The sequence below is a fragment of the Limulus polyphemus genome, unplaced genomic scaffold, assembly GCF_000517525.1.
Source record: "Limulus polyphemus unplaced genomic scaffold, Limulus_polyphemus-2.1.2 Scaffold1026, whole genome shotgun sequence".
In the NCBI taxonomy this organism is placed as follows: Eukaryota; Metazoa; Arthropoda; class Merostomata; order Xiphosura; family Limulidae; genus Limulus; species Limulus polyphemus.
The window spans coordinates 40,564-54,955 of NW_013666636.1; the positions used below are offsets into that span (position 1 = coordinate 40,564).

Consider the following 14,392-nt stretch of genomic DNA (forward strand, 5'->3'; position numbering starts at 1 on the left):
CTAACAGATGTTTCCGTATATCAAACTATCTTCAGGTTTTGCACAACGAAAAACCTTTTCAAATATATATGTAGTATAATGAAACAAAACAAACACAACTTCAGTATTATTTAAATTACATAATGTTATTTAATTGTAATCAAATTTGCGTTGTTTTTTGTTTTGCAGGAAAATGCCAACGTTGTCATGGTTGATTGGGGAAAAGGTGCTATACCTCCATTCTATAACGCTGCTTCTGTAAACACTGAACTAGTTGGACGCCAGGTAGCAGCACTGATCAAGTTACTAATTGAGAAGAGGGGAATGTCGACAGCCAATATACACATCATTGGATACAGTCTTGGTGCTCATGCTGCTGGTTTTGTGGGCAAAAGACTTAAGGAAATTTCAGGAGCTCGGATTAAGCGGATCACTGGTATAGTTATACGCAACTTTAAAGAATTATTCTTGAAATGTAGTTAACCAAGCAAGTCAGCTTGTTGACGGATCAGTTTCATAGCTTTGGTTTTTTAAACTTAACTTCAATCAAGAACGATACAATGTATATGAAACGAACAATTGCAGACTGACAACAAGCTTAATAGAGCTATGTGTTTGCGGACAGACACTCATTTTAAATCTAACTTTGAAGAGCCCCCCCCCCCCAGTGGCACAGCGGTATGTCTGCAGACTTACAACGCTAGAATCCGGGTTTCGATACCCGTGGTGGGCAAAGCACGTATAACCCATTGTGTCGTTTTATGCTTAATTACAAACAATCAAACTAACTTTGAAGAATTGATAAAATGTGTGACAGCAATGTAATGCTATTCTGAATTATCATTGTTTAATATAGCCGCTTTAACTTGACCTTATTGAATCCACTAAATAACCACACAGCCGCTGTTTCTAACGCACAACGATAGGGTAACACACTCATTTCTTTCAACAAATAACATCACAATGTTAACCTGTAAACAAGGTATATATATTTTTCTAAAAGAAATAACAATAATATAATACATTTATTACTCACAAAAAATAACTATACAGTGTTACCTTATCTAAAAAATAACAATGAATATCACTAGCTTATTTTTTTTTGAGAAGCAGCGTTTTTGAAATGTGTATTTATGATTACCAGTTATTAATGATTGTTCTCTTTAATAAGCTTTTGCTGCCAACTAGAATTTCATTAACTTTTCTGAAATGAAAATGCTAATTCTTAACAACCCTCAAGTGGCTCACGATAAGTTTAAGGTCTAAAAGATTATAACGTTAATAACCGGGTTTCGATACCCGTGGTGGGCACAGCACAGATAGCCCATTGCGTAGCTCTGAGCTTAAATATAAACAAAGAAAATAAAATTAATTAACCCCTGCCGATTGCATACGTTGACTGGGCGCAAAGCCCAGCTAAATCTATGTAAGTCAAGTACATATACGTGAAAAAAACGTTTTGCGAAAATTATTAATCTTACACACATATGTATTCGGATGATGAATGTCCTTCTTAATGTTTGAAATCTAAAAGTAAATGAGTTGACGACGTTAGATCTACACAGTAATGTCGATTATCTCCTCCTACATTATATTAACGAAAATGTTAAGTACTTACACTAAGGTTTTAGTGATCGGATATCAATCGCTGTCATGGTTAGTAATCTAAAATACAGTTATCGGAGTCTAATCATTAATTAATTGTTTCATATTACTATGTACCAAATACTAACTAGTTTATATCCTACCTATCGGCTGCTAACATGCTACTGTCTTCACGGAAATCCACAGAAAGGCTGTCTCTATTGTGATAATGGACAAAGTTCGATCCTGGATCATCTTCACAGAGAAGACCGAATTTATGGTCCTCTTAATAGAGAGGATAGTGTGCTATCTATCGCAATGAAGAAGGAACAGTTCTTCTCAGATAAGCAGCCAAAATGTGGATAAAACTGGTTAGCAATTAGTATCTTGTAATTAAGAAAAATAACTAACGTGAGTGGTCGTATAGGCTAGTAACCATGACAACAAATGAAAATGTTTTAAAACTATTTTTGTGAAATAAAAAGTGGTAATAATTTTCCAAGCATTTTTTACGAGTGATACATGTTAGCTACACTATGTTTGTGTCCATCAATATATACAGGGTACATTTTGATGAGGAATAAGATTTCCCTAGCTCTGCCTTTTTTTACCCCTGGAATGGACTTTTAATTGTCATCCCATGGGGTGATTATTTGTTATCCCTCTGATCCCATATTTTAAACTTACAATGCTTTTCGTCTTGGAATTTTCAACATCGTATACTGTAACCAACGTTTTCTTTACGCTATAGCAATCACACACAAAAAAACTGCTAATAATAGGGATGTTTTCACTTTTTTAACTGGGTTCGTATGTGTTGTGTAACTCATTCTATGTTTTATCCGGTGCCTTGTTTTGTATCCAGTGCTTGAATAGCCAGGCAAATGCACACTCAACATTAAGGAATGCTTTTTAAATGGCTAAACAAAATGAGATAACAAACAAAAAGAGAAGCTTCTGTCATGAAGAATTCATTAAAAACTTCAAATGGAAGCACTAAACACCTTCTATGGATTCCAATCTTCATGTCTTAAAGCACTTAAAAAAATGAAAGCTCCAACAGAAATGACTTAACCTCAACATGGTAGTCGTTCTCAATCAAATAAAACCTTCACATTTTCCCCCTTCATTAGGTCACATTTGTAGGTGAAAATGTTAAAATAAAAGTCGTTAAATTTTCAAAATAAATTTAAAATGTGAAAATTATTTGGTTCGCTAAAGTAAAGGGATTGTCATATAATGTGCCATGCTATTTTGTTGTTTACCTAATTTATTACCACCACCTCACACACACTGAAAGTTTGACATATCGCGTCCTGTATATGTATATATAAGTCTGTCTCATTTCTGCTTGATCAAATATTTGATCTAATCGGATTACTTAGCTTTGGACCCTGCTGGACCATTCTTCGAAGGCAAAGGTAAAGATGTCCACCTGAGCGTTGATGATGCTGAGTATGTCGATGTTATTCACACTAGTGTTGGCACCAACATTTTGTCTGGAGAAGTTGGCATGCACGAAGCTATAGGACACGTGGACTTTTACCCTAATGGTGGTAACCAGCAACCCATGTGTTACCCAAAGAAAGGACTTGTTGGTAAGTTTAAACTATTTGTGTCCACTCACTTCCAAATCTCCCTATGTTGCCATACAGACCTCTTCAACATACATTAAACTACTGAGTAATTAGCGTAACGGGCTATGATTCCGTGGTTCGCGTACTGCTGCGGAAAAATCGCGCTCTGCATCTTGGGGCTGTGGGTGCGTAATTAGAATAACGATCAAATCTCACTATTTGATTCGAGTAGCCCAGAAGTTGGTAGCGAGCGCTGTTGCTCATCTGACATTCCTCTGGTTTACCAGTTAAAAGTTAGGAATATGCTAGTGTAGATACCTTTTGTGTAACTTTGCCCCAGTATCAGAAACAAACAAACATTAACATGATATTTTGAATGATATTGATACATTTATTATACATGATAATAGTATGATTAATTACGTCTCCCCTATTGGTATTTATTTTATCTTCTTTTCCCAAGACATAAAATGCTAGGTAGCACCAAACTGAGCATTAATTTATGTTAAAATTGGACTATTTACTATATATATATAAGGACATTTCTATTCAACAAATATTAGCGAGATTTCAAGAAATGCGTTTGTGTAGTGGCGATCCATGGACTTTCTTGATATGGAATGTATGGTAGTTTATTATATCTACAAATTATCGTAGTGTATTCCACTACTTACCAACGACCCCATAGCAGCATACTGTACAGCTCCGAATTCACACCATATGCCCTGGAGGGAGGAAGAGGCCAAAGCCACGACATAGAAATTTTTTCTCATTTGGACATTAAATCAAGTAATCAATTGTGCATTATTCCTATCAATAATCTAATAGAACATGTATTAACTTATACTAATATGTTTTTGTTGCTTTCGTTTTCAAAAAAATCAATGTTAATATCTGTTTAATAAAAGTTGGTACATTACAAGCTGTTTTTATTTGAAAACTAATTTCTCATAAGCACTCAATGCTTACTATTTCTGTCATTACTTACAGAAACATAACCCTTGTTTTCGTATAATTTATTATTGGAAATTATTGAAATTAGTTGTTGCTCAGAGTTATATTATTATTATAGTTTCCTTGCTGCTTTGTTTTATATTGTTATTATAGTTTATTATACCAATTTAAAGTGTAAGAGTATTTGTAATGCACTACGTCTGTGGTATTCAAGAACACTAATATCCATAAGTAACTGTCTAGTATTTGCAATACACAGAAGATTCTAGAATAGGTTAAGCAAAGAATATATTTATAGCAAAGGAAAATGGACAATCACAAACGAATAAATAAAATTATTTATACAACAAAACATTGCTAGGGTTTTATCTAGACTAGCCAGCTTCTAAGTTCTGTTATTCAGAATACACCTGGCAGCTAGAATAGGTCAGAAGCATTTCTTCACAAGACGAAGATAATGAACAATATTATATTTTGTTCTGTTAAATCAGAATTAATGTCCCTATTGCTACGTTCCATAGTCCTAGATTATCTACGTCAACGATCATTCTCATCATATATTAAAAATAGATAACTCCTAACCCATACTAGCTTGGACAAGTGTCTGTACCACACCTTGAAATGAGTGTGAACTCACTTCAAAAAGACATGACACAGAAACAGGGTCAAGCAAGTATAAGCCCTATGGCACAATCATTGTTGTATGTAACCTTCGTCTAAGCTTGTAGATTAGCTCAACTTTAAGACCAACTTACTATATGCAGGATACGTGGGTAAACATTTAGGAAAATTTACCAGAAGATATAAATATATATGTTTTACTAATTATGGAAAAGAAGAATAAAATATCGCAATTTTTAACTGCAACACACATAGGCTGGAATAAGTGGCAGATATCTATTTCCTTACTATATTTAATCCTACTTTGATTTAACCCGTAAATAATGATATTTAGAAGAAATTAGAATATATTTTGCCACTTTACGTAATAGTCTTTAGCGAGTACATAATAGGTGGCAAGTTTAACAAACCAACTGCTAGGCTGTGATTAGACTCCATAAAAATCATCAAGGTTTATTCTTCGTAAATGTAAATTTAACTGAATTTTTTATGGCTATACTTGATAATAAATGAACAGACTTTATAATTTATTATTATCGGTGTATCGGCTTTTCCCTACATGCAGACGATTGGTCTAACATAATAAGAAATTATACATTTATTTAATACTAGTTATAAAACTCATTCTGAAAGTTAATATATAAGTTAAATCGTTTAATTAAAAAATATCACCCAGAATTACGTTCGGCAGCATAACATCCACTAACTAGTTAAACATTTCTTCGAAATCGCTTGAGACTTTGAATCGTTTTCTAAGCTCGTAGAATCACTTCCCTGATGTCTATAGGCTTATTTCATAAAGTACATCTTTGTCTTTATACATTGCCTATTTATTTTGTTAACTTGTTTATTTCTTCGAAATAGATGGCCTTGTTTGTAATCATAAAGCCTCATCGAAGTATTTTATTGACTCCATGACAAATGACTGCCATTACCAAAGCTACCCCTGTCCAGGAGGCTATGAAGACTTTCTCGCTAGTAAATGTTTCAGCTGTGAAAGCGGCTGTAGTAACATGGGTTACTACAGTCACAAATTTGACAGTGTTGGGTCCCTATATCTGGTTACCAGACGAGAGGAACCTTACTGTGGTAAGTTCGAACTTCATTATAACTATTATTTAAAGTACAATATCAGTGAAACGTAAATGTTGGTGTTGGGTATGGTATCATTTTACCGGGTTAGAGATAGAGTATTCTAATATGTGTAAAATGTATTATGCCAATTAATAAATATGAATTACTTAGTATAGTAACATGTTATATAGGTGGATTCCTACACTGCAGAATCATTTATTTCACAAAACCTGTTCAAGAAATTCGATTTACACACAAACCATTTCTATATTATACTTGTTTCATTTAGCCGGGATTATTTCATTTGGTTCGTATACTTAACCTATAACACGTTACAAACCTTCAATTGAATTCTGAAGACAATGTTATTATAATATGCACTATTTTGTCTCTGTTTGCTCCCTATCTCCTTCCACATTTTTGGTCTGAGCATCACCGAAATCAACCGGATGAGTAATTCTAAGAACGCACGAGTAGAAGCAAATGATAATATGTTACGTCAAACAAAGTACATCTGACATATCCAGTGCCGAGGAGGACTTTCTTATAATACCACGACTCATCAGGCCGGTTCGGATACGACAGACATAGTAGTGGTTAATCAGACACAAGGAGTGTCCTAATGAGATTACATTTTTGAATTACCACCGAGGAGAAATCAAACACACACGCCTTACCGTTCGTCAAAGGCCAACTGTAAATGGCTAACAGTATTACTTAATCTCTTGATATTGCACATTTGGAGAAAGATATCAAAAATAGAAGTAAACTCTAAAAACAAATTTTTGTATGTGTTTCATTTCCGCCGTACTCACTTTTCGTGCCTCTTTTATACTAATGAATTATTAACCTTGGGTACATCTACTAGTTTATATAATACAACTTAATTCTAATCTATCTTAGTTAAATTTCATAATTACATACTGGAAAAGCGATCTTTATAAACTTGTAGTGTCATGTATTCTAAATAAACGATTTAGCAAAACTTTAAAAAGTCATTTAACTAAACCATTGCAGGTAGACCAGTTAACATTGCAGTCAAAGCGTCCAACAATCAGAAGCGTACGTATGGAGAGGTGTATATCACTGTTGTAGGAAATACAGGAAAGTCGGACACAATAATTCTAACACAGTAAGTAGATCTGATAAAAAAAATCGGAAGTACATCTTGTTGCAAAATGGAAATTAGTTTCAGGAGCAAACTGTGAGATAGAATTAAGTTTTATTATACGTTTTTGTTTACGCAAAACTACTCGATGGCTATCTGTGCTAATGTCTTTATTTTAGAAATGATAAATTAGAGGGAAGGCAGTTAGTCAACCCCATCCATCTTTAACTTTTAGGATACTATTCTACAAACACCTTCACGGTTGGAAGGATGAGCATGTTCGATGACGAAATTCGAACCTACGACCTGCAGATTAAAAGTAGGTCATTGAACAAACTGTTGAGTTCTAGAGAAAACAATATAATGATTAACTCCTTTTAATATAAGTAAATAGTAATATAAAGTCTAGGAAAAGGTGTAATTTTGAAGGCGATATTGTTTTCAGTGCAAATTTTAAAATCAGACTTTAATATAGTGTTAGTTCCAATTATAACTGTAGTAACTATTTTGGTAATCTAATTTTCTTTCACTTATTATTTTAAGATTGTAGCAGTTTCCGTAGAGGATGCCTCTTATATCCCACTAAACATTCTAATTATGACTGCAGTAACATTAGTATCTGCGTTATAAATGGCTCATTATCATTTTCACTTAAACGTATTCCTTTTGAATACACAAATATTTTTTATTTTTTTTTACTAAAAGATGCTTTGCTCAGGATGTGGCTCCTTTACATGAAATAGTATCAATATACCGAACCCTCCTTTGTATTAATTTTGAAAAGGTACCAAAAAATTGTTCACACTAAATAGTTTATGTAGTTATGAACTTGTTCATTCCGACTGTAATGTACTAATATCAAACAAAGTTGTGCTTTTCCTCTGTTCTGCTGACTTCAATTACTAGTCAACAGAACAGAGGAAGAATTAATACTATAAGGTAAAAGATTTGTTTCTATACTACTGCTTCTATGTTTCTTGCGTAAATCGTGAGGAAAGACCAATGTTCGCGCAACGAGTGTCATACGAAATGCGACTTTATAATTTAAAATGATCACTGGTGTGGTTTGGTTTAAGTTTCACGCAAAGCTACACGAGGGCTCTCTGCGCTAGCCGTCCCCGATTTAGCAGTGACAGACTACAGGGAAGGCAACCTAACGCCAACTCTTGAGATACTCTTTTACCGACGAATAGTGAGATTAACCGAACATGGTAACGCCCGCACAGATGAAAGGGAATTCGAACCCGCAGATTGCAAGTCGCTCGCCCATAACCACCAGACCGTATTATGATCATATAAAATATTTCAATGTGTATTTTTCAACTTCAGAAAATCTGATACAACCATCGAATCCGGAGAAGAATTAAATTTATTGGCCAGTGTGGATGCAGCTGTTCTTCCGGTGCGTGAAGTCAGAATAACCTATAATCGTTATAAGGGCTGGTTCACTTCTGGCACAGAAACTTGGAAGATCGACCATGTCAAAATCACAATTGAGAACAAATCACGGTATGTCCACATGTTTAGGAAGTTCTTAAAACTGCTGTTGTGCAATAATTCAATAAAAATCAATAACTGGAAAACTGACATCACACAAACTATCTTTAAAGTTCGGTTATATGTGGTGTTAGTTTTCCCGTTATTCATCATCGTATCTTCACAAGTTATTTCACGATTTTTTAATATAAATTTCTGTAAGCTTACTGAAATACTATATTCATATTTCAATCTTAAATTCCAAATAATTATTTATTTTATTCGACACAACGTTTCGGCTACAAACTTTAATAAGTGGTCCTTTGAAAGAATGAATTTAGTTTATCTTTGGAATTTTAGGATGTTTTAATAGAAGAAACTACCCTCATGTGCTATATTACACAACCCCGGACTTTCACTTGTTATTGTTATAACTGTTGTCGCTTGTATACATTCGTGAAAGCGAGATTATACTGAAATAAAATTACAAACCAATTACGACTAGTAATAAAATATGTTGACAATGAACAAATAATAAATACCTCAGTAAAAACTATAAAGTATTTAGCCGATACTCATAAGAATGAAACTCGTTTACCTCTATTTACCTACACTACATTACACATCATGATGTGTACGAGGGGAATTTGCTTGTACATTGTAACAGGGAGTGAAATTAAGTAAATGAATCAAAATTTGGATATAGTTAAAAGTTAACATGCATAAGACACAATTTTTTAGAGCAAAGCCACATATGGCTATCCGCTATGTCCACCGCGAAGAATCGAACACCCGGATTTTAGCATTGTAAGTCTTTAAACTTACCGCTGTCCCATCGAGGGACAAGAGAACAGTCACGTAATAACAGTAAAATCATTAAATGCAACATACTTTTTTACAGATACAATAAGTAATGTGCAGGAACAAATTATCGTCTCATAATACAGTGCTATAGTGAAAAACGTTCGTAAGCTATCAAAACCAAGACGTTTATTTGGCCTAACAAATATGATGAAACTTAGTATTTTAATTGTTTTTGTTAAGCCTAATGAACCTATTTGTTTTGCTAGACAGATTTTTTAGATCTTAACATTTAATTTATTGTATTGAATAGCATTGTAGATCAATTTTTGTTTTACATTTGTCCAGCCAAACTGATAAATTCCTTCGTTGATGTGTGGCATAAAGAAAACAGATCTGAAATGTTATTTCGCATAACTTAGATTTTATATCTTTATTGGTTTCAGTGGAATTTCATCAAAATCATTTTTTAAAGACAAAGATTGTTTTTGACTTTTTCTTCGGACTAATATGTCTTATAACTGTTGTATATTGTCTAATTCGTTCACAGCTTCAATGTATGTGTTCCTGAAACTGAATTACGAGATGGACAGGAAACAACACTGACCATTGGTGGAAACTGCTAACGTCATTTCCACTGAACGAGGCAAAGGACCATATATGTACAGCTGTACAATAGTAAATAAAACACTAAGTGTACATGTTTGTCTTCTGAATTTTGCAATGTGAGTTAGGTATGGTCAATAATAATAATAAAAAGGATGATTAAAATGTGTAGAATCAGCTACTAAGCAAGGAAGCAGCAAAATACATATAAAGTAAATCAAATACAATCAACAAAGTACATTTAACTGTTAAAAATTCAAAACATGGTAATTTTTTTCATGTTGTACTGAAACTTTATAGTATTCATTGTACACAAATCCATAAGTAAAAATGAAGTTATGAATCTTCCTTATCACATAAGAGCTCTTATTGGTCAAATGTTTAAATTCTGACACTTTTCAATGATACTGAAACAGAATAAGCATGAGAATACAATTTTCTTTCTTTATAACTGAAAAAAAAACGTTTGTTATAGTTCTGCAAGATATCACAGAAAGAAAAAAATCTTAATAATTTTATACTGTTCTTTTCTACTTCCTGATGTATCAGCTTGGCTACCAAAAAAAATAACTTTATATACAGTAACACAAACTTCTTACATTTTTATGTCACTACTTTCCTGTAAGTTTGCTGGGCACATGAATGTCACAAATATGTGCATATTATCTACTGAAATATCCAACAGTAAATCCACCTTCAATATTTGTATATAGATTTGAAAACTTTAGTGGTCTGCAACTTCCTGTTGAAAGAAAAAGGGACTATTTTGGCTTCTATATTGAGGCCTTCTTTCAACAGGCAGATGTAGTCCATTAAAGTTCTCAAACTTACTATGTCTACTCTGCCTGAAGTTCTACTAAAACAATGTGTTTTGAGGTTCTCCAGCATACTGCTACTGGCAGTAACAATATGGTACTTTTGGCCTTGATAGAATTACCCATAATGTTGTGTTAATAAATACTACATAATGTCAGGTTTCCCGCATGAAAATATATTCTACTTTATACCGGTTAGTGTTTAATACTGTCATTCTTGCTGGACAAATAAGAACAGCAGTTTTCAGCTGTCAAAGTAGTAATAAACTTGTTACAATAACTTCTCTGTTGATTAAATGACCACAATGGACAACTTTAGTGCTTTTTTCTTCTCTCATTGCTAACTCACCGAAATAAAGAAAACTAAACACACTTGAAACACTTTAATGCTTATATTAGCAAATACAAAATATCATAAGGTTACTGTCGCTACACTTCTATCTTCTTTATTATGAATTAATTACAATATACTAGTACAAAATGTGTATCACAAAACAAACTGATTTAATACATAATTATAAGTAGATTGATAGATAAGCATCACATATTTATTACTATAAAAAATTATAAACTGTGTAATAATGCAACAATCTAATTTGAAACCTTAGCTGCAAACATACAACTGCAGTGTTATATTAAAGATCCTGTGATTACTCTCATATATTCAATTAAAAAAAGGTTGTTTTTGACTACAACTGATTTGAATGTTTCTTTACAGCAGCAACTACTTCTTCCACACCTTCTGTTTACAGTATGACACAGCCTAGAAAAAAAAAATGATATTGTTATTTTTAACTCAAGAATATGAAATCTAACAAATCAAAATTAATGTTGTACTTTAAAGAAAGGCTATCTCTTCCATATGTAAAGAGGCTACAGTTTTACAAACTGTCACTTCTTTAATAATCATTTTATAAAATAAAGCTATACATTGTTTCTACTTTTATTCATAACAATGCAAGTTATTTCTCCACATCTATTTCAGAGCTTATGCACAATCTAAAAAGGATGGCAGATCAGAGTTGGTTTGATATTTTGGCAAAGCAAAAAGGTGCCCGAAATGTATAGCAAAAAGCACTATTTTTAGGAAACATAAACTAATATTAAGATTAATAAGGGCACTACTGCTTTCACTTAAATATCCAATAAACAATCCACACCAAATAGAACACAGATAATAAATTGTTGAGAAAAACTAGACATCAAGTAAAAAAAGCAGTTAGAAACATCATATAGTAGAGATAAAAAGTACATAGCTTCAGTTACCACATGAACAAGTGGTTATGTAGCTTCAGTTACCACATGAACGAGTGATTATATAGCTTCAGTTACCACATGAACGAGTGATTATATAGCTTCAGTTACCACATGAACGAGTGATAATATAGCTTCAGTTACCACATGAACGAGTGATTATGTAGCTTCAGTTACCACATGAACGAGTGATTATGTAGCTTCAGTTACCACATGAACGAGTGATTATATAGCTTCAGTTACCACATGAACGAGTGATTATATAGCTTCAGTTACCACATGAACGAGTGATTATATAGCTTCAGTTACCACATGAACGAGTGATTATATAGCTTCAGTTACCACATGAACTCTTTACATTGTACAGTGTAAATTCCTATGTATACAAGTAGTATGTAGCACCAATTTAATTACACATATACGGTATGTGAAGAATTATGTAGTATAAAAAATCCAAGTACTTGGTATTCAATTTAAGTTACATGCTTTAATGCTACCAAAAGTTCTGTAAATACATCTGTTTAATGAGTTTCAAATAATGACAGATTCATAAAACAGTTGTTTGCGATAAATAAGAAATAATCCTAAAAAAAGGAACTTGATAGATATTTCATAAAATCTGAATAATTAACAAAACTTTAACAACTACCCTCAAAGACATCATGCTTTAATAACAAGATCCTTTACCTTACAAGCACTGGCATGAGCACTACTAGCACACCAGTAGCTTGGTCCAAAGGAGCATTTTTTTCCACCCAGAAGATGAACTTGTCCAGTAGTTGCCTTGCATAAATCAATAGCCTGAAACAGAAGAATTAAAGATTCATATTTAAGATCCTTAATTTTATCTTTACGTTGAAACAAGTTAGAGAAATGTGTGTGCTTTTTATAGTCCAAACAACAAAAAATTAAACCTAAAAAAAGCCAAAGTTAGTTATGCATAAGTATTTATTGCTTGATTTCTGTAACACTGCACATTAATACCAATGGAGCATTGTATTATTAGCTACAGCTAATAATATATTATAAAACACTAACAGCAACTACATGTACTAATATCAACACAACACCAATTAATGGAATCAGTAACACCATCATAATGCTGTATTACAATCTATAGGTATTAATGCAAGCAAAACACTTCACTTTTACTGACAATAGTGTTTTGCTTGCATTAATACCTATAGATTGTAATACAGCATTATGATGGTGTTACTGATTCCATTAATTGGTGTTGTGTTGATATTAGTACATAGAAATGTTGATTATGATGTATTCATATTAGTACCTTTTGCTAATACTACAGAGTATATTTCATTTTATTACTTTTACTGACAACTAAAATGAAATATACTCTGTAGTATTAGCAAAAGGTACTAATATGAATACATCATAATCAACATTTCTATGTACTAATATCAACATAACACTACATCATCTGCTATAGGTATTAATTCCAACCCAACAATGTACTACACAAAGATAACTATCCCCAAAACATTACCTGACAAACTTCTTTACTGTTGGCAAGCTGACCAATCATTTGTAATATGTAAGGTCCATATGTCTTAATTATTGACTCACACTGAAAAATAAGTTTTAAATTAAATTAAAAATGCACATTAAGTGCAACAAAATCACACTTCGTAAACCTTATGTTTGAGGAAGATTTAATAATTTGTACTGTACAAATAGATGTTATGTATATTATGCTGAAAATGTGACCAAACATTATAATAAAGCTGCTACAAACTTTCAAATGTCCATTCCTAACTAGTTGAATACATGGATACAAAAAGTAATTTTACATTGTCTGATATTTAATTGAGCTTTTTTGCTGAGTCTCAACAATATTTTAAGAATAAATGTAAGAAGCCTTCAAAAGGATAAGAAGGAAAGTTAGTAGTATACATTTCACAAATTTTTCCGTTATCTATAACTGACTGATCAACTGTAATACTCAAAATTCTTATATCAGAAATACAAAATAAAATGTTTATTCTTATTAATGTAAGTAATATGTTTCAGTAGTAGTCTGAAGTAACAGAAAATTTCTACCTGAGCACCAACACTTGTAGGTACCACACCACATATTTTTTCAATTAGAGCAACAATATCCTTTTCAAAGTCATCATCCTCCAGCATCTTATCAGCATAGTCCACAACCAACTGACATACTTCACATGTGTCCAGGTTTAAGTTTTTAACTGATACTAAAAAATGAAACACAGGTAATAAAACAAATGGCACACTTCACACATATATACAGGTTCAAGTTCTTAACTACCACTATCAAACAGCAGTGGTAAATAAGCAACCTGCACACTCCACAGTATCCAACTTCTTAAAAGACACTAAAAAACAGGAGATAAATAAAAACAGCTGTAATATTCACACATTTAGTTCCAAGTTCTTAACTATCACCAAAAAAAAAAAAGCAGAGGACAAATAAGTCAATGACACACTTCATACTCATAAAAGTTTTTAATCACTAAAAAACAGAGATAAACAAAAAGTTTGTACACTCACATATGCCCAAGTCA

The 14,392-nt window shown here is 32.6% G+C and overlaps 2 protein-coding genes across 3 annotated transcripts in view; one reads left to right on the forward strand and one right to left on the reverse strand.

The window, feature by feature from the left end:
• Nucleotides 1-9,875, forward strand: part of LOC106461759 (pancreatic triacylglycerol lipase-like) — a 15,600-nt gene extending 5,725 nt beyond the window's left edge. The window contains exons 3-8 of the mRNA XM_022388793.1: nt 169-415; nt 2,949-3,161; nt 5,580-5,804; nt 6,807-6,921; nt 8,227-8,406; nt 9,725-9,875. Of these exons, the coding sequence (XP_022244501.1) occupies nt 169-415; nt 2,949-3,161; nt 5,580-5,804; nt 6,807-6,921; nt 8,227-8,406; nt 9,725-9,800 (1,056 nt within the window). The 3' untranslated portion in view covers nt 9,801-9,875. The remainder of the gene's footprint in view (nt 1-168; nt 416-2,948; nt 3,162-5,579; nt 5,805-6,806; nt 6,922-8,226; nt 8,407-9,724) is intronic.
• Nucleotides 9,876-10,963: 1,088 nt separating this feature from the next.
• The window catches only part of LOC106461762, a 120,913-nt gene continuing 117,484 nt past the window's right edge, over nt 10,964-14,392 (reverse strand). For both annotated transcript variants that reach the window (XM_022388792.1, XM_013921610.2), the window contains 4 exons: nt 13,908-14,062; nt 13,354-13,434; nt 12,537-12,650; nt 10,964-11,358 (listed from right to left, as the gene is read on the reverse strand). In XM_022388792.1, the coding sequence (XP_022244500.1) occupies nt 11,320-11,358; nt 12,537-12,650; nt 13,354-13,434; nt 13,908-14,062 (389 nt within the window). In that variant the 3' untranslated portion in view covers nt 10,964-11,319. The remainder of the gene's footprint in view (nt 11,359-12,536; nt 12,651-13,353; nt 13,435-13,907; nt 14,063-14,392) is intronic.